The 20,653-nt window shown below is 31.9% G+C and overlaps 1 protein-coding gene across 1 annotated transcript in view; it reads left to right on the forward strand.

Moving 5' to 3' along the window:
* LOC145248072 (mitochondrial-processing peptidase subunit alpha-like) overlaps nucleotides 1-20,653 on the forward strand; it is a 59,995-nt gene that overhangs the window by 12,698 nt on the left and 26,644 nt on the right. Inside the window, exons 3-5 of the mRNA XM_080109845.1 lie at nucleotides 4,176-4,255; nucleotides 10,820-10,902; nucleotides 18,817-18,919. Coding sequence (XP_079965971.1) covers nucleotides 4,176-4,255; nucleotides 10,820-10,902; nucleotides 18,817-18,919 — 266 coding nt within the window. The remainder of the gene's footprint in view (nucleotides 1-4,175; nucleotides 4,256-10,819; nucleotides 10,903-18,816; nucleotides 18,920-20,653) is intronic.

Consider the following 20,653-nt stretch of genomic DNA (forward strand, 5'->3'; position numbering starts at 1 on the left):
TGAAGTTTATCCAGTGAAAATTCAAATCATACAACTTTGTCAAACTCAGGAACCTAAAAATGATTTTTAAAGAATATTTTACCACTCTATTAATGTGGAACTGAAATGTATTATTTATTTCATTCACGCACATGAAGAATACTCATCCCAAGATGAGAATCTGTCTTGGTTAATAAAATTAATTTCCCAAACAGAACAGTTTTGCACCACTTTTATGTCCCCTTACGAAGATTAAAATCTGTATGTGCAACATTCCCATTTCTGGACATTGGATATTTTCTCTTTGACTGTTTACTGTGAATGTCAACATTTAATTTCCTTCCATTCATGTGTTAATTGCCATAAAAAAAAACTAACCTAGATTTAAAACAGATCAAGAAACTAGATATCCAGGCTAAATAGAGCACACACAAAGGAACATGTACACCAGAGGTCAAATAGGCCTTTGTCCGATAAGTGCATGCTCATTGGCTGATAGGAAGGGGCACGGTGGATACTAGAAAGCTGATTGGCTAATTAAAATCTCAATAGAAGATGCGCATATAAAAACGACAAACAACCACAAAATTCGCGCATAAGCCTGAAGAGTCCTAGAGTGGATGAAACACGGAATATTCAGTGTAGCTTAATCGCCATATATATATTTTATAACTTACTAACTAGCTCTACCTAAGTATTGAGCACTTTTGAAGTAAATACTTAAAGTTTACGCATAAATTTATACTTTTGTATATTAATTTTATGTGAGTAAATTAAGTAGTTATTTATATATATATATATATATATATATATATATATATATATATGTGTAGTAAGTTATGAAAATATATATGGCAATTAAGTTACACAGAATATTCTGCGTTTCATTCTTGTGAGAATTTGTCAGGCTGAATATTCTGTGTAGCTTAATTGCCATATATATTTTCATAACTTACTACCTAGCTCCACCTATGTATTGAGCACTGAAGTAAATACTGAAAAATTTATGCGTAAAATTATATCTTCGTATAATAATTTGTGATTAAATGAAGTAATCATATATGTATGTGAATATGTATGTTACTAAACTTTGACAAGAATTCTTATTTCAACTTTAATCAAAATTTATTAATTCAATTTCTTTTTCTTTTTTTTTTTTTTTGTTTTTATAAACATTTTGAACTTGGGTTAAATTCAGGAAATCTTGTCTGGTGTCTCCTAACTATCAATAAAATTCTATGCAAATTTGAAATATTTGAATTTTCAAATCAATTTGCACTTGTACTATTTATTATGCTTCTATAATGAACAAAGATGGCAAATCTCAAACCCTAACACGAGCTCTCTCTTAGCTGTTCAAAATTCAACTGATAATCTGTTCTCAAAAGTAGTTGATCTCCACATATGCAAATTAATTTCAACTATAAAGCTCACCAACTACAAACACATTTTCTTACACTGAAAAATAAGTTCAATGACTTTGTGAACGATTTTTGTTCACAAAGTCATTGAACTTATTTGAGTGACCATGAAGAGCGTGACCGAACCAACGAAGACGTCTCAAAAGGAGAGCTTTCTTTGGACTATTGTTCTTGAGTGTTATTTTCACAACGTTTCAGTCAATGTAACCTTCAAACTTCTTCAAGTTATCAAAGAGAGAATATGTTGCAGCAAACACAAACAGCATTTGCCATGAACTGTTGCCAGCGAACGCAAAGTAGCCAGTAGTGATCGAACAACTCAAACTTTCGTAGGTTGTTTGCTCTCATCAGCTAAGTTTCACGGCCGTGCAATAGAATTATACGAACAAGAGCTTGATATACACAGAATTTAGTCCAAGTTTGATTTAAAAGCACATAACAGATCATATGTGCAAGAATAGTCAAGATGAAAAAATAGCATGATAGTTTAATATTTGAGATTTATTATTCAAACATGCGGTTTGTGAATTTAATATTCCTTAAAAACTTGCTTCTTGCAGGAGGAAGCCGGCTCAACAAGTCTAACATGAATGCAAGACATGAATCGGTTTGTTTTCATGACTTGTTTTGGCACTTTCACTTAATGAATCTGTCTTTAGCTCTGATGACAATCTTGAAATGACTGCAGAATTGGCCACAGACTTTCATCAATTCTTGATTTAATTCAAAAGTCTCTGATGATCCTAGCTTTTAGCTCATTATTCATGTTGTAGCTAGATCAGTAAACGACCAAGTTCTCTCCAATTCTCTTTCCTCTGATCTTGAGCATGTAGTACAATGGGGAAAGGAGTGGCTGGTTACTTTTAATGCATCTAAAACCAAGCTTCTCTCTTTATCATCAACATTCTGATCCACATCTAGCATCAATTGAAATGAATGGCTCTCATCTTCAGGAGGCCTCAAGTTTTGACAAGCTTCTGGGCTTGACCTTTACTCCTGATCTTAAATGGAACACGTACATCAAATCTGTTGCCAAGGCCGCTGGAAAAATGGTGGGATCTTTCTATCGATCCGGTAAATATCTCGCTGCTGATGCTATTCTCTATCTATATAAGAGCCAGGTACGTACGTCCAAGGATGGAATATTGTTGCCACATCTGGGCAGGAGCTGCTAGAAAGGACTTGTCCTGCCTTGATAGAGTTCAAAATAGACTTCGTAGCCTCGTAGGAGATGTTCTTTTCTCTTCCTTGCAACCTCTATCTCACAGAAGAGATGTTGCGAGTTTGTCTCTGATGTATCGTTATTTTCATGGAAGGTGTTCAACTGAGCTTCAATCTATGGTCCCCCCTCGCCAAACTTTCACAAGAAACACTCGTCTAGCTGTACACACTATCAATAATTCCCCCCACTCTTTATCTGTGCCTAAACCTAAACGTGGATTCCATGAACAAAGCTTCTTTCTTGGAACTGCACGCCTGTGGAATTGTCTTCCGTTTTCCTGCTTTCCGGCTGACTACAATATGGTTGTGTTCAAGTCCAACGTGAACAAGTTTCTGATGAGCCGTTCCACTTAAGTTAACAAATTTACCGAACTTCCATTACTATCGATTACTATATTGTCCTTTTCACTACTCTACACTCTTTAACCCTTATCCTTGAGTGGCCTCTTGGCCTGTTAAGTGGTGATGCCTATGTATAAAAAAAAAAAAAAAAAAAGGATCTGTTGGTGACTTGGTCCACTGTACTATATACAAAGAGGTGGGGGGTGGGGGACAAGCTGAGAGACTTTTTCAATTTTCTTATTTTGTTTTAGCTGGGAATGGGGCATACTGGATACTAGACATTCACCCACTCTCGTTTATTCCAACTGAGAGATCTTAAGTGCAATTGTTTGTCTTGTGCTTGGTTTACCAGGTATATTTGCCAGGTAGTTTTTGAAAACAATTTTTATGGGTCCCGTTTTTTTTTTTTTTTTTTTTAATTGTCTTTTAAGCCAACATGATATAATTTGGTTAAAACAAAAGATGTTCTGCGAGGCATAAAAAAAATGACAAACATATGCACATATGTTAACTTATAAAAGAAATGTAAACACGAAAGCCCAGGACAATAGATAATTGTCTGTTTAAAATGAATTGCTTTCTTGTCTTCATGGGAAATGAAGTAAAGATATAATAGAGCTAGAAACTTCTGACGACTTTTGTGATCAGACGATCATGAAAGTCGTTCATTTGTATCGTGTTTCTGTTCCATATTTATGAATAGGATGCATTTGTTTATCAAGTAAATAAATATCGTGCCAAACCAGAATATTAAGTGCCTCAATTTAGAAGTTATTTTGGCTCCTTGTTATTAAACTTCCTTTGTAATATAACTTTTGTCTAGAACTTCAGTTTCTCAAATTTATTAATTTATTAAGTAAAAGTACAATATAGTTAAAGCTTCCCCCTTTCCCAATGTTAAGAATGGCTTTTTAAATAATGTTATTTTAGCCTGGTCTGTAAACTGTAGAAGTACAAAAATCATATTACCTATTTGAATAATTATTTTTTAAAAAGAAAGTATTTCAAATAAAAAAAACAAAGACATTTGATTATATTTTCCTAAAATTAAAAATTAGTACAAAATTTCCCTGATTTTCTTTATTCACAGCTGAGTATTTTTTTGCAATCACTGTCCAACATTGTAAGACTTCTTGTTTTGAGTCACTTAACATTCTAGTTTGCCAAAAATAGTATTTTCCTATTTAATGAGAAATTTGTTCTTATTTTTAGTGGTCGTTGATTCTGGTTCCCGATATGAAGTTGCTTACCCCAGTGGAATTTCTCATTTCTTGGAGAAATTGGCTTACATGGTATGAATTTCTTTACTTGAATATTTTGTTATTTTTCATATTATTCAGATTCTTTGGACTATTGTTCTGAAGTGTTACTTTCACAACGTTTCAGTCAATGTAACCTTCAAACTTTCCGCCATGACTTGATAAGAATTCTTAAGTTGCAATTATATTTTGAGTGTCACCAGCACTGACGATTGACACTTTAATCTCCAGAAGAGTCTAACTTATAACTGAATTTTACCAAGTACTTTATCCACTATGCCACAGGTAAGATGAGAACAACAGTCCGAAGAAAACGAATAATCAATCCTTATCTCAAAAATTTAGAAACTTGGTTATTTTTGTTTTTGTTTTTGTTATTTTTGGTAATGATGTCTCATATTATTTTGATTCTTCGGACTACTTATCTTGAGTTTAATTTTCACAACGTTTCGGTCGATGTAACCTCCAACCTTCTTTGGGTGTATCTTGTCGATCTTAAGAATGTTTCTGTCAAAATCGGGAATTTGGATGAAATTTCAAATTGAACCCTTTTACTTCACAGTAGTAGCATGCTCTCATTCCATCAGCCATGACTGGATAAATGGTTCCGTGCAAATTTTCAAGTTCGACAAGATACACTTGAAGATCGGAGGTTACATCGACCAAAACCTTGTGAAAATGACACTCAAGATAAGAACAGTAGCCCAAAGAATGTAAGTAATATAAATAATCTTCATCTCAAAAATTCAGAAAGGATGACGTCTGCTTTTAACCCCACACCACCATTTTAATGTGAATATCCAGAAATATTTCTACTTACAGGACCCTGTAGAAGGAAATTCTATGGTTGATTACTCGCCACCTTCTCTTCTTGCTATAAAAATTGTCAGCTAAAAAACTTTCTCATAAGTATTTGTCCATCTATCTCTCGGTCACAATTTTTTTTTTTTTTTTTTTTTTTTTTTTTTTTTTTAGTAATAAATACAGATCTAATTCCAAAATATCAGATCTTAACCCTTAAAAATGAAGAATATGTCATCTATAATATAAATCTCACCTGTCTGTTTAAATGTATGTTTGTATGTCTGCCTAAAAATTTCAACAGACACAACGGATTTTCACGAGATTGGTTTGGAAGCTTGACCGTTTGATCGAAAAATTGGCTAAGAACATTAATTCGTTCACCCTCAACTGGGCACTTTTCTACAGGGAGGGGTCGTTTTTTTTCTTTTTTTTTTTTTTTTTTGCCAATATTTTCAAAAGTCATCCCCTCTTTTCGATTGACTAGCCTTAATTTAAACCTATGTTACTTCCAGTTTGGCGATAGGTGCAACAGCAAAGACCTTTTTTTTCTCAACACACACCTCCAAACACTCGAACAATGCTGGGCGTCCAGGCTAGTAGATGATAAATAATAAATTCTCAACAAATGAACCCGATGCCATAATCGGAAATTGAAACCAAAACTTTGAAATTTTCTGAGGTTCTACCTACTTATTTAGACTCTCTTGTAAGCAGAGCTTAAAACATAGCCTTAACAAGTATAGCTTTGACGTGATGTCATAGTTTTATAATTGACATTCTGTTTTACAACATAAATTCACAAGTAATTGATAAAAACTAAATGAATGCGTAAACATTATCGATAGTATTGGAAATTATTTTAATAGCCCCAAACTTATTTTGCTTTAGATATGTATTAGTGTTAAAAAAACGATTTAATATATATATATATATATATATATATATATATATATATATATATAAATGTCAATTTTAATTTGAACTAGCAGTTCAGCCTGGCTTTGCTCGAGCCCTATATACTGTTCATAACTTTATGTGCATGCATATATATATATATATATATATATATATATATAATTACAAAGTTTGACTCCTGTCTAGGTAACCTACATCTAAAATTTCAAGTGTTTAGACCCAAAATTGGTAGAGGAGTTTGGTAGAGTCTGCAAAGGTCAACTGTTTCAACTTTGACACCTTGGCAGCCAAATTTTCAGCCAAAAACTGATTAAAAAGTTTACCCTATGTCTGAATACACTTAATGTAAAACTACCCTGGGTGCCCGGCGTTACCCAGGTGTTTGAAGATGTGTGAGTGAGCAAAAAAAAAAAATGAAGTGGCAGTAGGCAGGCAGGCTCGAAACCATACCGAAGGAGAACGCGAAAAAGAAAAGTGATGTCTTTGCTGTTGAGCCTATCGCCAAACCGGAAGTGACAAAGGTTTAAATTAAGGCTAGTTAATCAAAAAGAGGCGAAATAAGCAACCCCCCCGTCCTGTAGAAAAGTGTCCAGTTGAGGGTGAAGTAATTAATATTTTTAGCCAATTTTTCGATATTTGTTGTCCGAAGGGTCGAACTTCAAAACGATATCATCTCGTGAAAATCCGTTGTCTCTATCGAAAGTTTTAGGCAGACATACAAACATACATACATTTAAACAGACAGGTAAGATTTATATCATGGATTTCAAATGTTTAGACCAAAAATTGGCTGAGTAATTTGGTAGAGATTACTGAGGTCAAATTATTTTTAACTTTGACCCCAACTTTGACCCTAACTTTGACCCTTTAACATTTATTGTTTTGGGCTCAAGTCAAATTAAAACATTTGGTCCAAGTAATCTATATCTACAATTTCAAGTGTTTAGGCCCAAATAATTTAACTTTGACAGACAAATTTCTGGCCAAAAACCGATTAAAAAGATTTTCCCAAATCTCAATACCCCTTATGTCAAATCTCGAGTTTGTCGACTGAAAATTGACAGTAGTTTGGGAGGGAAATGTACATACACACACGCATGCAATCTCACTTTTATAGATACTAGCATTTCAGCCCGGCATTGTTGAGCAATAAAAAGAAGAAAAAAAAGTGATAGTAGGAAGGCAGGCTCAAACCCGTACCGCGAAGGAGGAAAAGAATGGTAAAAAAAAAGTGACGTCTTTGCTGTTATGACCACCGCCAAACCAGAAGTGACGTAGGTTTAAATTAAGGCTAGACAATCGAAAAGAGGGGATGATTTTCGACAATATCGGCTAAAAAAAGTGCCCCCCCCCTCTCTGTAGAAACTTACCCAGTTGAGGGTGAAGAAATTAATGTTTTTAGCCAATTTTCGATATTTGTCATCTGAAAGGTTGAGCTTAAAAACAATACTGATCTTGTGAAAATTCGTCGCCTCTATCAAAAGTTTAAGGCAGACATGCAAACATACATACATGCATTTATATATTGGTAGCTCAAATTTTCTACCCAAACCAATTAAAAAGCTTGTCCTATCTCTGAATATCCTTTATGTAAAATTTCAAATGTTTAGACCAGAAATTGTCAGAGTAATTTGGTAGACACAGCAGTGGTTAATTTTTTTTAACTTTGACCCCTATTATGATCCCTTAAGATTTACTGTTTTGGGCTCAAATCAAGTTAAGTTAGATCCATGTCCAAGAAACCTATATTTAAAATTTCAATTTTTTATACCCAAAATTGGCGGAGAAGTTTGGTAGAGTTCTCAAAGGTCAAATCATTGAATTTTGACCCTTTAACAACCAAATTTCTGACCGAAAACCAATTACAAAGATTTTCTCAAATCTCAGTACCCTGTATATTGAATTTCAAGTCTATAGACTGAAAATTGACAGTTATTGTGTAGGGAAATGTACGCAGACAGACACACATACACACTTTCACTTATATATATAGATCATTCAGATTACTATTTTCACCTTTGTTGTTATAATCATGTTTTGTCCAATGTAACCTCCAACCCTTTTCAAGTGCATCTTATCAAACTTGGGAATCTTTATTTCTATTCTTTCATCATATACTTCATCTTTCACACGACTTGCATTCCATTTTGTTAGCCCTTATCTTTGAGTGATTTTTAGCCTCGATAAGTGTTAACTTATTCGCTTTAATTCAACTCTAAGCAATTTCAAGTTACATGAGGAAGTAACTCTTTAAGTTTACTTTTGAAAAGACTATTTAGAAGTTAAAACATTCGATGGAAGAATTCAGTCTTGGGTAATAAGTAGACAACCTGATGAGTCAGTATTTGTTTCATATATCATAAAATATATAATTTCTTAATTTGTTTCATATATCATAAAATATATAATTTCTTAATTTGTTTCATATATCATAAAATATATAATTTCTTAATTTGTTTCAATTTCTTAATTTTTTAAATGATATTTCATATAATAAAGTATTTGCTTGAAAAAGTTCATGTCATAAAGAAAAAATCGTAACTTTTGGAAACTTTATCAAATTTCAAGTCTGTAGACTAAAAATTGACAAAGTTATTGCGTAGGGAAATGTACACACAGACACACACACGTTCACTTTTATAGATGTAGCATATAAGCATATTTTTAAAAAATCAACTTTGAACTCTAAGAGAAGATCATCTTTGTTTCTTACTCGTTCATTTCTAACTTTAATTTTTTTTATTTACTAACAAAGCTGACTCGCATTGCTTGAGACAAAAGTGTAAACATATTTCTATGGAAACTTCTATCTCCCTACTTCTCTATCCATCCCCCTTCTTCTCTGTTTAGTGCATTCTTTTCTCTGGACATTACACACAAACAACTCTTTTTATTTAGATTTCTCAAGAAATGAGTTGGCAGAAGAGAATAACTCATTGATTAAAAAATTAGTTACCTCCCTTTAGTACATTAAATTACTTTTAAAAAAAAACTGACTCTGTCCAGTATAAGGTCAAAGAATGAATGCTTTTTTTTTTTTTTTTTTTTTCTTCTAAATTTTAGATGTTAATGCATTCAGGGCAACACTGATCAAGAATATGCCAACTTTATGGATGTTAATTTTGTAGTTTTTTACTTTTAGCTGGGCATAAAAACACAATTTCCATTTACACAACAGACTAACTGGCATTGCTCGGGACAAAGGTGTAACATATTTCTATTAAAACTTCTATCTTTCTACCCCTTCTCTCTATTTGTCTCTCTTTCTCCTGTTTTATCCATCCCTCTCCTGAACACCCCTCTTTCTCCTCCATCCAACCCATTCTTGTCTCGCTGGACATACACACAGACAACTCTCTTTTACCTTGTGGGATGAATCTGCATTTTCTTTCTAAATTACTACATAATAACACTAAAAAACCAGCCCCTACCCCATCTTTATGAAAACCTGAACTAGTTGACCGCCAGAGAATGAATTTTTTTTTTCTAAATTTTAGATATTATTCATCTAAGACAATGCAGAAAAAGAATTATCTAACTTGATGGATCTTTTAGTAGTTTTTGATTTTTAGCTGGAGAACTATACTTTATATAATAGATTAATCTATATATTTATAAGTGAGAATGTGTATGTGTTGAGGACACTTCTCAACCTTACTCAACAAATTTTTTATCTACAAACTTGAAATTTGGTATATAGGGTATTCAGATATGTGAAAAGTTTTTAATCGGGTTTTCATCTAGAAAAAAAGGGCTGCTAAGGGGTAAAAATTGAAAAATTGATACGTGTAACTGATCAAATTTCTTTCTGTCAACTGTTTCACAAATGCACATGTGTGAATTATTCATATTACAGATTACTTATGTTAAGAATAAGTAGGCTTGAAAACACTTTTCAAAGATTGTGTCAAGCAGGCCTAATGGTTATTGTACTTGACTCGCTGTCTTTTGGTTTTGATCTCGGCTTGAGTATTTTTTTTTATTTACAAGTGAACTGTTTAGAAAAAACAATTTTTTTCAAGATTATAAAAAATATCTGGTGTTGGTGTTTACACATTCATGTGTACAAGGTGTTATATTTTTTAAATTTTTATTAAAGTCACATGAAATATTTTTTGTAATTATATTTTTGGGGGTGAAAATATTGAATAAACAATGCTTAATTCAATGATATTGTTAAAGAAATTAAATTTTCCTAGTTATATTGATTTCATTAACACTGACTTTGGGAGCTATTTTTCGTGATATTCCTAAAGTATTTCCTTTTAACTGTTAACATCTACTGTGCATTATTTTCATAAAAAAAATCAAAAGTAAATTTTTTTTAAATACTTTAAACTATATCTTTAGTGAAGGTTTTTTTGTTTTTTTTTTTACACAAACTAATATATTTTCACCAAGATTTTAAAAACATAATGGGTTCATTATATTCTGTGATTGATAATTAATAAATACTGAAAATTTCATTAAAATTGGTTGATTTCCTAAATTTTGGTGAATTTTGAAAGTGAAGGGAAAGGTCAAAATGTTGGGATCAGCCATTCATTTTGCACGTGCCTATTGTTTTTTAATAGTAACTGAAAAATGAAAAAAATGACAACGAAAAGTAAATATATCAACAAAGTATTTGTCGCCCAAATCTCAGCTCATCAGTCTGTAAAAAAAATTTTTAAAAAAACAAAAACTTTTCTTCTAAATTAAAATTGGTTGCTTTTTGTTCTTGACATAAGAATTCCTGATTGCTCAAATGATGTGCTCAATATCACACAAATAGGCAATCAGCAGGAGTAATTTGTCATCTAGTGTGCATATATATTTATTTTATTTATTTATATACATGTGTGTGTATATGTAATGCAATTTTTTTTTTTTTTATAGTCAACCACCAAATTTCGAAATCGGGATGAAATCCTTCAGGAATTGGAAAAACATGGTGGTATTAGTGATTGCCAAGGATCTCGGTAAGATTTTTGTTTCTATTTTGAAATTTATTGGTTTCTCAACGAGGGAAGGGCGCTTTTATATCTTTGTCAATGAAGAGAAATATTGGGATTCAGTGTTTGTTCTTTTCTCTAGATTATGTCTACAAAACTTGTCAGATGAGAACACAGATGTGATTAAAGTATATTTGAATGGCGAATACATTCCGGTTGTTCAGAAGCTTTGTTTCTTTTGGTGATATGATTGGAGCACAGGGAGGAGCAAGTGCCAGTCTAGTATGATGGCAAAAGTTAGGAGGAATAGAGTAAGTTCAGAAAGCTTCTGTTATTACTGCACAGCAAAGTATTATCACTTCGACTAGCCAATTTTTATTTTCTATTGTTGCTCAGATGTTTTTGACTTTCTCGACAGTCTGGCAGGAACTGGAGCATTTAGATCTGTCGGGCTATGGTCTTGGTCCTGGTTAATCTTAGAAAGTCCACCCTCCCAGGCCTTGCCTTCTCTCTTTGGAAAAGGGCGCTTATTGCTGATTGCCTGAGACACTCCAACAGAAGAGTGTTGTCCAAGCAATTTTGAGATTGATGAATCAAAACAGGGTGATAGAATAGTACATATCCAAGGCAGTACTTAAAAAATGATCTTAGAAAATAATGTCCAATCTGTAATTGAATAGAGGCATAAATGGATGGTAATATTCAATGCTACTAAGTTAAAGCTCCTTTCCTTTAACAACTACAAGAAACCTGTCAGCCACTGATTGCCATAGGTAATTACACTTAAGCTGAGAGTTTATTTAAACTTTTCTGCCTCATATTTACAGGTAACATGAATTGGAACAAATGCATACAAGACATTGCCAAGGCTGCTGCAAAGAGGAGGGTTCCTTTTACCATGCTAGAGAAATGCTCACATCTGACAGTTGATATCCTATATCTCTACAAAGTTACCATTCATCCATATGCAGAATATTGTTGCCACATCCACCAGTATTCTCTCTTTAGGAACAAAAAAGTCCAAAAAAGAGTCTGGGATCTAACAGATCCCACACTTTCAATCAAGCTCCAACTCCTGTCTCATCACCTTGTTGCATACTTCAGCTTGTTTTACAAGTACTTTAATAGAATGTGCTCAGCTAAACTCGTAGCATTAGTATATCCTTAATGTAAATATTTTTGACTAATCTGTCAAGTAGTAAAATCTTTCAATGCAGGAGAGTTTTTTTAATCTGAAATTTTCTTCCCCCAAACTGTTAGACTTTGGAATTCCCTTTCTATACTGTCATGCAGAAATTTAAGTGTAATGTGAACAGATATCCCACTACACAACCCCCCTCTTAGGATGTCCCTGTAGATATGGCCTCCTAATTCACAATTACGTCTCTCTGACAATTTGCCTTGTTTGTAATGAATATTAATTTAAAAAGAAAAAGGTACACTTTATTTCAAAAATTACTTAAAATAAAATTTCCTGCCAATATTATTTTAAATAATCACCTTAAAACTAAAAACCAGCAATGGAAATAACTCATTTTGAATTGAAGAGTATAATAGGAGTCATCTACCTCAAATTTAAAAATGTGCAAAGAAATAAAAATTAAAAACTAGAGTGACTTCACTGCATCTCGAGCAACGCCAAGTAAGTACAACTAATGATGTATAAACTAGAATAAGAATTGCAGATAAAATAAATTAGACATCTATGTTAAACATGTAACAAATTTAAAAAAAAAAAAAAAAAATGATTTGCGTTTCAAAGAAACGAGGTCAAGGGGAATAACTTGACGCAATTAGTTTGAAGAATTATTTCCCTTTGATTATGGGACTGGTTGGGGGAGGTAATAATACTCTTGTTACATTCAGCTGATCTTTTATGGTAGTCAGAATTAGCAATTGACCCATGTAATAATAATATTAGGTGTATGTGTCCACTAATTACTTTTAGGGTATTAAATATGGTATATGCAATTGTGTTTGAAATGTTTTAAGAACAATCCTTGGAGTAACTGTACATGATAAACGGGGAAAATATAGATATCATAAAGATACTTAATATTAACAGGTTCATCAATAACGTTATGATAAGAGATTACATAGTTTGATAAAGTTAGTGTTTAACAATGATAAACCTAAATGGCTCTTAACTCCACAAAATTAACTTTTTTTTTAACCGATAACATTACATTAACCATATTTTACCATGGGTTTTGACATAGTAACTGATTTGTTCTTTTTTTTTAATATTTGTGCTTTCTGGCCTAAAATGTACCAAACATTTTTTTTTTTTTTTTTTTTTTTTTTTTACCTTTGAAAACTCAATGTTCTGTGGAGTTGTCAACAATTTTTTTCTACAAACTAACCATCATGAATAAATATTTGAGGATATTATATCTTAGACTTTGAAGCATAAAAACTTTTACCAAAATGACCGGATCCGGCATTAAATAACTCAAATGGTTGATATACCATAAAACCAACCAATTTTGTTTTTAATCTCTATTTATAAAATTATTGCATGTAAATAGTTTCCAAAAATTTCAATTTTTTAAATTCAAGGGAAGAATCAATCAGGCGTGTGTATGCAGTGTGATGACACACGGAAGTGAAGGTTAAGGGTGTGCATTGCATGGAAAGAAATGATTTGAGAATTACACAGTTGACAAGCTTAGTTCTGATGACCTCAAGAAGATTAAATCTGGACGACGATATAGGGAGATGTGTGCAGAAGAGTAAACTTGTATAGTATGTTCACGTTGAAAGAATGGATGAGAATTCTTGGGTTAGTAGATGTAGAAAAGTTGCGATAGTATATTCGATTCAAGAAAAACAAGGGAGAAAGTGATAAATATGGACTCAAGAGATAAAGACTTGGCCAGAGGTAGATTACTTTGAAGTCCATTTCTTAAAGTCACACAGCATATGCCAACATGTAAAATGGACATTAAAGTAAATACGATACAATATGGTTGTCTTCAAGTCTAACGTAAATAAGTTCTTGATGAACCGTTCCATATAAGTTATCAAATTTACCAAATTTTCATTACTAATGATTACTATATTGTCCAATTCCTACTGTACACTCTTTAACCCTCATCCTTGAGTGGCCTCTTGGCCTTGATAATGTGGTGATGCCTATGTAAAAAAAGATAAGGATTTGATTTTAATTTTAAAGTCATTTTAAATGATTTTCTATTCAACAGTTTAAAGGCTTTCACATTCCTTTCAAATGTTGTGAGATATCAAAGTAATTTGTTTTTTATGGGGGTATTTTTAACGATTAACAAAAGATTAAAATGGCTGACTTGTTTATGAAGAAATTGAAACAAATTGTGATGAATTTAATGTAATGAGATATATATTTTTTTTATATAGGATTCTTTTTTCTTTTTCTTTTCGCTTTATTTAAACAAATTTTTCAAGAGTTATCCTTGGAGTAACTGTAAAATAAATAGAAAATGCATATCATAGAGGATGAATATTTACAGGCTTGTCAATGTTATTTGGATAAGATATTAATATTGTTTGGATATGTTAGTGTCAAGTGATAATAAACTGAAAAGACTCTTAAAACCACAAATTTCTTTTCTAAGCTGTATTAACATTATTTAGGGTTCTACTTATTATTGCTAATTATTGTTAGGGTTCTACAGATTACTATTACTTAGGGTCAAAACTTAGGGTTCTACCCTAAGTTTTGATATAGCGGATAATATTTTTTAAGTATTTAAAATATTTTGAGGACCTGATTTCTTGCATCTTATAAAAAACCCACTACATTTTTTCCCCCTCTTTTCACTTTCAAATGATATTTAAGCAGCCATACATAAGACACAAAATTATACAAATTCTAAATATTAGACCAAATCTCAATCATTTATAACTTCAAATTTTTTTTTTCAAAATATTTAAACCTCTAACTTTATTTATGTATGCACACTGAGTGACCAATAAATCGCATTTTTTTCTTGTGTGTGTCCAACAGAATTCAAACATGCTATGCAGAACACGCAATTCTATCAGATATCTACTGCATCCATGCCACCACCACCACTCTCCCATTTCTCTGGATTTTCAGTTGGAGACAAATTGCTAAAAGTGAAGAACCTACTTTTTGTCAGCCATTTGTTAGTTGAACTATACTGTATATTATTTGGGGAAAATTTACGAAAACTGACAAGTCTCTTGGTCCGAGATTTGACCTTAAAAGACGTTGAGTGTTGAGGTCCCAATTTGGGGCTATGGGCATATAGAGTTGCTCTTTAGTTGCCATTACTCTCAGGTTCACTTTGGCCTGGACTGGTAATACCTGTTATGGATTCCTTGTCAGTGGGGCCTAGAATTCACTAACTACAAAAATCTGGTATTACCAAATCAGGCTGTCTGCAGATACCGGCTTCCTGACCTAAAATGCACCAAACATTTTTTTTTTTCCTTTACAAAACTCAATTATGTTCTACAAAGTCAAAAATAAAAACTACAATTTTCTTCTACAAAACCATCACATCAAACACAGTGAATAAATATGTAAAGATATTAAAAAAAACTTGAAGTATAAAAACTTAAAAATTATTGGATTTGTCATTAAATAATCCAAAAAGGGTGGAAATACTGTAAAACAAAACAGCTAAACCAAACATCGGGAATAAATATTTAAAAATATAAAAAAATTTGAAACAAATCTTTTCAAAATTACTGAATTCAGCATTAAATCATCCAAAAATGGTTGATATGCCGCAAAAGAAAACAACCAACCAAAATATTTTAGTCTTGCTATACTGTGTACTCTCTGGAGTAAATTTATTAAAAAGTCCCTCAGTCAACCCCTCTTCTGCAGCTATTGCTACTAGCACAACATAAGCGCCATTTGAAATGAATGTACGTGCTCTCAGGCGTGAACATTGTATTACCTTCTTTGTTCTTATTGGTTTACTAGGGATGGGGGTGGGGGCTTGCCCGATCGTAAAATATGCTTAATATGATATTTTACTTTGTCCAGATTTTGTATTTATTATTATAGAATCATGATTTCAAAAGTCAAAAAAAATAAATATTTGGGTGCCATCAGTTTGAATCAAGACAGTAAAACTCTAGCATTCAAAGCTGGTGACATTACAACTGTACCAACGTGACACGCATATGAACTGATTAAAATAAACTAAGATGAATGTATGTTTTTTTTTAATTTTGACCCTTTAAAAACTATTTTAACCAGCTAAAGACCCATAAAAGAACAATAAAAAAATCCAATCATTTGAGGCCCATAGCACCACTCTGCAACTTTTAGTTTCAGAAGAGATAGTTTGAAAATATGGAAACAAAGTGAGTTTTATAAATTAGATTTGCTATAATTTTCAAGTTAATAAGTTTTTTTTATCATCATCATCAGTTTAACGTCCGTTTTACATGTCATGCATTCAACATTTTTTAGAAATTCTAAACTAATCTATCTCTGGTAATTGTCTGTATTTTTGAGATGAGGTGTTTTCATTGATTGAGATTGTCAGACTGACTTCCTCATCTTGGTTGTTATTGTCACAACGTTTCGGCCGTTTTGCCCTCCGGCCTTCGTCAGGTGTTTTGTATCGAACTGGGGAACCAGCTCACATGCTCGGACATAACAACCTACTGAGCAAACCAAGCATAGAGCTGAATGCAATTTGGACACCTCTGATAGAGGGAGAAAACCTTGAATAACAACATAGGTTTAACATTAACAAAAACCAACTAAGAATTGTCCTAGTGACATATTGCCGAGTGGTCCTAGACATTGTATCAAAGTTTACAGTTACCCAAAGGTGCTGAGTTCAATCCTGAACGAAGGCAGTGAAAAAGTAACATTCAAAACAGAATCAGCAACTATGTCCCAAAGCCTAGCTGGAGTCTGAACACGGTACCCCCGTAATAATAATAAAGGGTTGGGTTCGAGACTCCTAACAAACGGTTCCCCAGTTCGATACAAAACACCTGATGAAGGCCGGAGGGCAAAACGGCCGAAACGTTGTGACAATAACAACCAAGATGAGGAAGTCAGTCCGACAATCTTAATCTATCTCTGGTCAAGTTTTTATACATCCCTCTTTTCAGTCCATTTTTATCACTTGCTCCCATATATTCCTTGGTCTTCCCTTGCCAACTGACTTAGCTACCTCAGTTTTTTTTACATCTACTAACCAAAAACTCTCATTTTCTTAATGTGCACACCTCTCTATACTGTCCAGATTTAATCCTCCTTTGATCTAAGCCTGTTTTTACGACTTGCATTATATAACCATTATATTATTTCTTTCCATAAAATGCATTCCATTAACCCTTTGCTGTTTTTATAATGCCTGGCACAAACAAAGGGCAATATTGTAATAAAAGAAATTAATACTTCCATGAACAAAGTTTCTTTCCTAGAATATCCCATTTGTGGAACAAAATACTGTGTGGTTGCTTCCCAATCGACTACAGCATGATCAGTCTTCAAGTCTAATGTAAACAAATACTTGTTGAGCCATCCACTTATATTCGAGTACTCTAAGTGATCTTTTGCCCATTTCATTATCATTTCCAATATTCTTGTGGTAGTGGTCATCGTCCAACTGACAATTTTTTTTAATCCTTGTCATTGTGTGGCCACCAGGCTTTTGACGAGCAGTGACCAATCAGTTAAAAAAAATTGTAGTCTTCAAAAAAAAAACATCATTCCTCTTAGTCAGTGTTAGTGGTCATCGTCCAACTGACAATTTTTTTTTAATCCTTGTCTTTGTGTGGCCACCAGATTTTTGACAAGCAGTGACCCATCAGTTAAAAAAAAAGTCAGGGTCCAAAAATGTCTTCAATCTTATAGGTCTCACACTATCAACCAAGTTGCAACCACCATTCCATTATCGCAGTGTTGCATCCATACACTTGTTTTACAAGCATTTTAACGGAATGTGCTTATTGCGTTTGTACCCCCCTTGACATACATATTCCCAGCAAACCCTTTTAGGAACAAAGTCCTACCCCTTCGCCATGGAGGTTCCTAGATACCGAAACACCTTCTACTTTAATAATTTCTTCCCTGAAACTCTAACACTTATATTCAGTATATGTTATATCCTTATAATTTCCTTTTTACTTCCTGTTTCCCTAACTGTGCAGAAATTTAAATGTAATGTAAACAAACATCTCCCTCATCTCCTTACATAGTCCCCTGTAAGCATAATCCCAAACGGTATTATGCTTTGTTTAGGGTAAGCTAAAGTTAAAAAAAAAAAAAGTTTGATCTTGGTATAAGAGATTGTTTTTAATTGCATTCCTGGATACAGACGATAGTATATAGATATTCAAATTCATCCAAATCTGTGATATTTGTTCAGTTTACAAGAAAACCAAAATATTTTTCTTTTATTTCAGATATCCATTTGTCGTCTCTTTCATTTTTGACATACAATGCTTATATTCAACATATCCTTCGTCCAAATATTGCTGCTTTTCATTTTTTTATCGTAATTGTTAAAGATGGATTTTCAGGTGATCTAAAGTCATTTCTCTTTGAAAAATAAAAAATTTGTATGATGTATGTTTCCATGATGAAACGAAAATATCATATTACAAAAATCATGTAAATTGATCAAGTAGTCTTATTTTTAAATAAAATCAAATTTTATTAACAGAAAAGCTGCTATCTTTTCAGCTATTTTGAAACAAAAAACAACAGATAACTCAGTAATTCAGAAGATTTGTAATGCCTATGAATTCCCATTAATTGCTTAAAAATTATTTTCTTTATAAAAATAAAACTGATTACTTTAGATGATGTTTTGGAATATGATATTTTTGTTTTGCCACGGCTACCTAAATCATACAGACTTTTCTTTTTTTTTCTTTTAATGTAGAGGGAATTCTGGACAAGAACCTAACATTGTTATATGGTATTGTTTATTTTATCTAATTTTGTCTTTATTTCAGAGATACTTTGATCTATGCCATGTCAGCAAAAACAGCCAGTTTATCATCTGTGATTGAAATCTTATCTGAAGTTGTCTTGAAACCGAAACTTACATATGAAGAAGTAAGTCAGCTTTCCACTTTTTTTAATTCTTAAGAAATTCCATTGAAAATATTTTAAGACCAGAGTCTCTTTCTTGTAAGAAATTGTCGAAAGAAAAATAAGTGCTGTTTTCCGTAAAGACCACGTTATTCTATTTGACAATGACTGCCAATTCCAACGTTGTCATGGATTTTTTTTCTTTGTCTACTCTTCTGGCTCTCTCACATTAGCAGCCATTAAAGGGGGCTCGTGCATGGGTTCACAAGTAAAAAAAAAAATAAATAAAATGACTCTAAAGAAAACTCGGACTTTGACACTTCCTGTAAATATTTGTTGCACTTTGTGTGACCTCATCATCCATCTATATGTAATGTTCACATCTTCATCTCTTGTCGAGGCTGTCAGTCGGTTGATTAATTCATTTGCCCATCTCTTCCGAGCTTGCCTTTGACTATCTCCAACTTATAACTGTTGTCAACACAAAACTGTGCCCCACCTCCATACTTAACAATAAAGACTGTCACAAAATTCAAGGCTGGGGCTAACACCAACTCCAAATATATCTCCGGTCCTTTTGTTCACCATACCCTGACTAAAAATCTCATTTAGCTTCCTTTGTTTACCTTGATAAACAACTTCCTCTTCATTGTTCTGCTGGTAAACTCATTTCCGATACCTTTGTTAGCCCAATAAACTTATCTTTTGTCATACTTTTTCTTTTCCACTTGCCTTAAATATTTAGAATGACTTTTCTTTTCTTTTGAAACTTAATGTTTGCGTTTGCACTAAAAATGATATTTTCATCAAAGAAATTGAATTATTGTCAGAAAAATGATATTTTCATCAAAGAAATTATTTGAATTAATGTCAGAAAAATTATATTTTCATCATAGAAATTATTTGAATTATTGTCAGAAAAATGATATTTTCATCAAAGAAATTATTTGAATTAAGGTCAGAAAAATGATATTTTCATCAAAGAAATTATTTGAATTATTGTCAGAAAAATTATTTTTTCATCAAAGAAATTATTTGAATTATTGTCAGAAAAATTATTTTTTCATCAAAGAAATTATTTGAATTATTGTCAGAAAAATGATATTTTCATCAAAGAAATTATTTGAATTATTGTCAGAAAAATTATATTTTCATCAAAGAAATTATTTGAATTATTGTCAGAAAAATGATATTTTCATCAAAGAAATTATTTGAATTATTGTCAGAAAAATTATATTTTCATCAAAGAAATTATTTGAATTAATGTCAGAAAAATTATATTTTCATCAAAGAAATTATTTGAATTATTGTCAGAAAAATTATATTTTCATCAAAGAAATTATTTGAATTATTGTCAGAAAAATTATATTTTCATCAAAGAAATTATTTGAATTATTGTCAGAAAAATTATATTTTCATCAAAGAAATTATTTGAATTATTGTCAGAAAAATTATATTTTCATCAAAGAAATTATTTGAATAATTGTCAGAAAAATGATATTTTCATCAAAGAAATTATTTGAATTAATGTCAGAAAAATGATATTTTCATCAAAGAAATTATTTGAATTAATGTCAGAAAAATGATATTTTCATCAAAGAAATTATTTGAATTAATGTCAGAAAAATGATATTTTCATCAAAGAAATTATTTGAATTAATGTCAGAAAAATTATATTTTCATCAAAGAAATTATTTGAATTATTGTCAGAAAAATGATATTTTCATCAAAGAAATTATTTGAATTAATGTCAGAAAA

Source organism: Euprymna scolopes, chromosome 26 (assembly GCF_053919585.1).
Source record: "Euprymna scolopes isolate OS-2025 chromosome 26, ASM5391958v1, whole genome shotgun sequence".
NCBI classification, from domain to species: Eukaryota; Metazoa; Mollusca; class Cephalopoda; order Sepiida; family Sepiolidae; genus Euprymna; species Euprymna scolopes.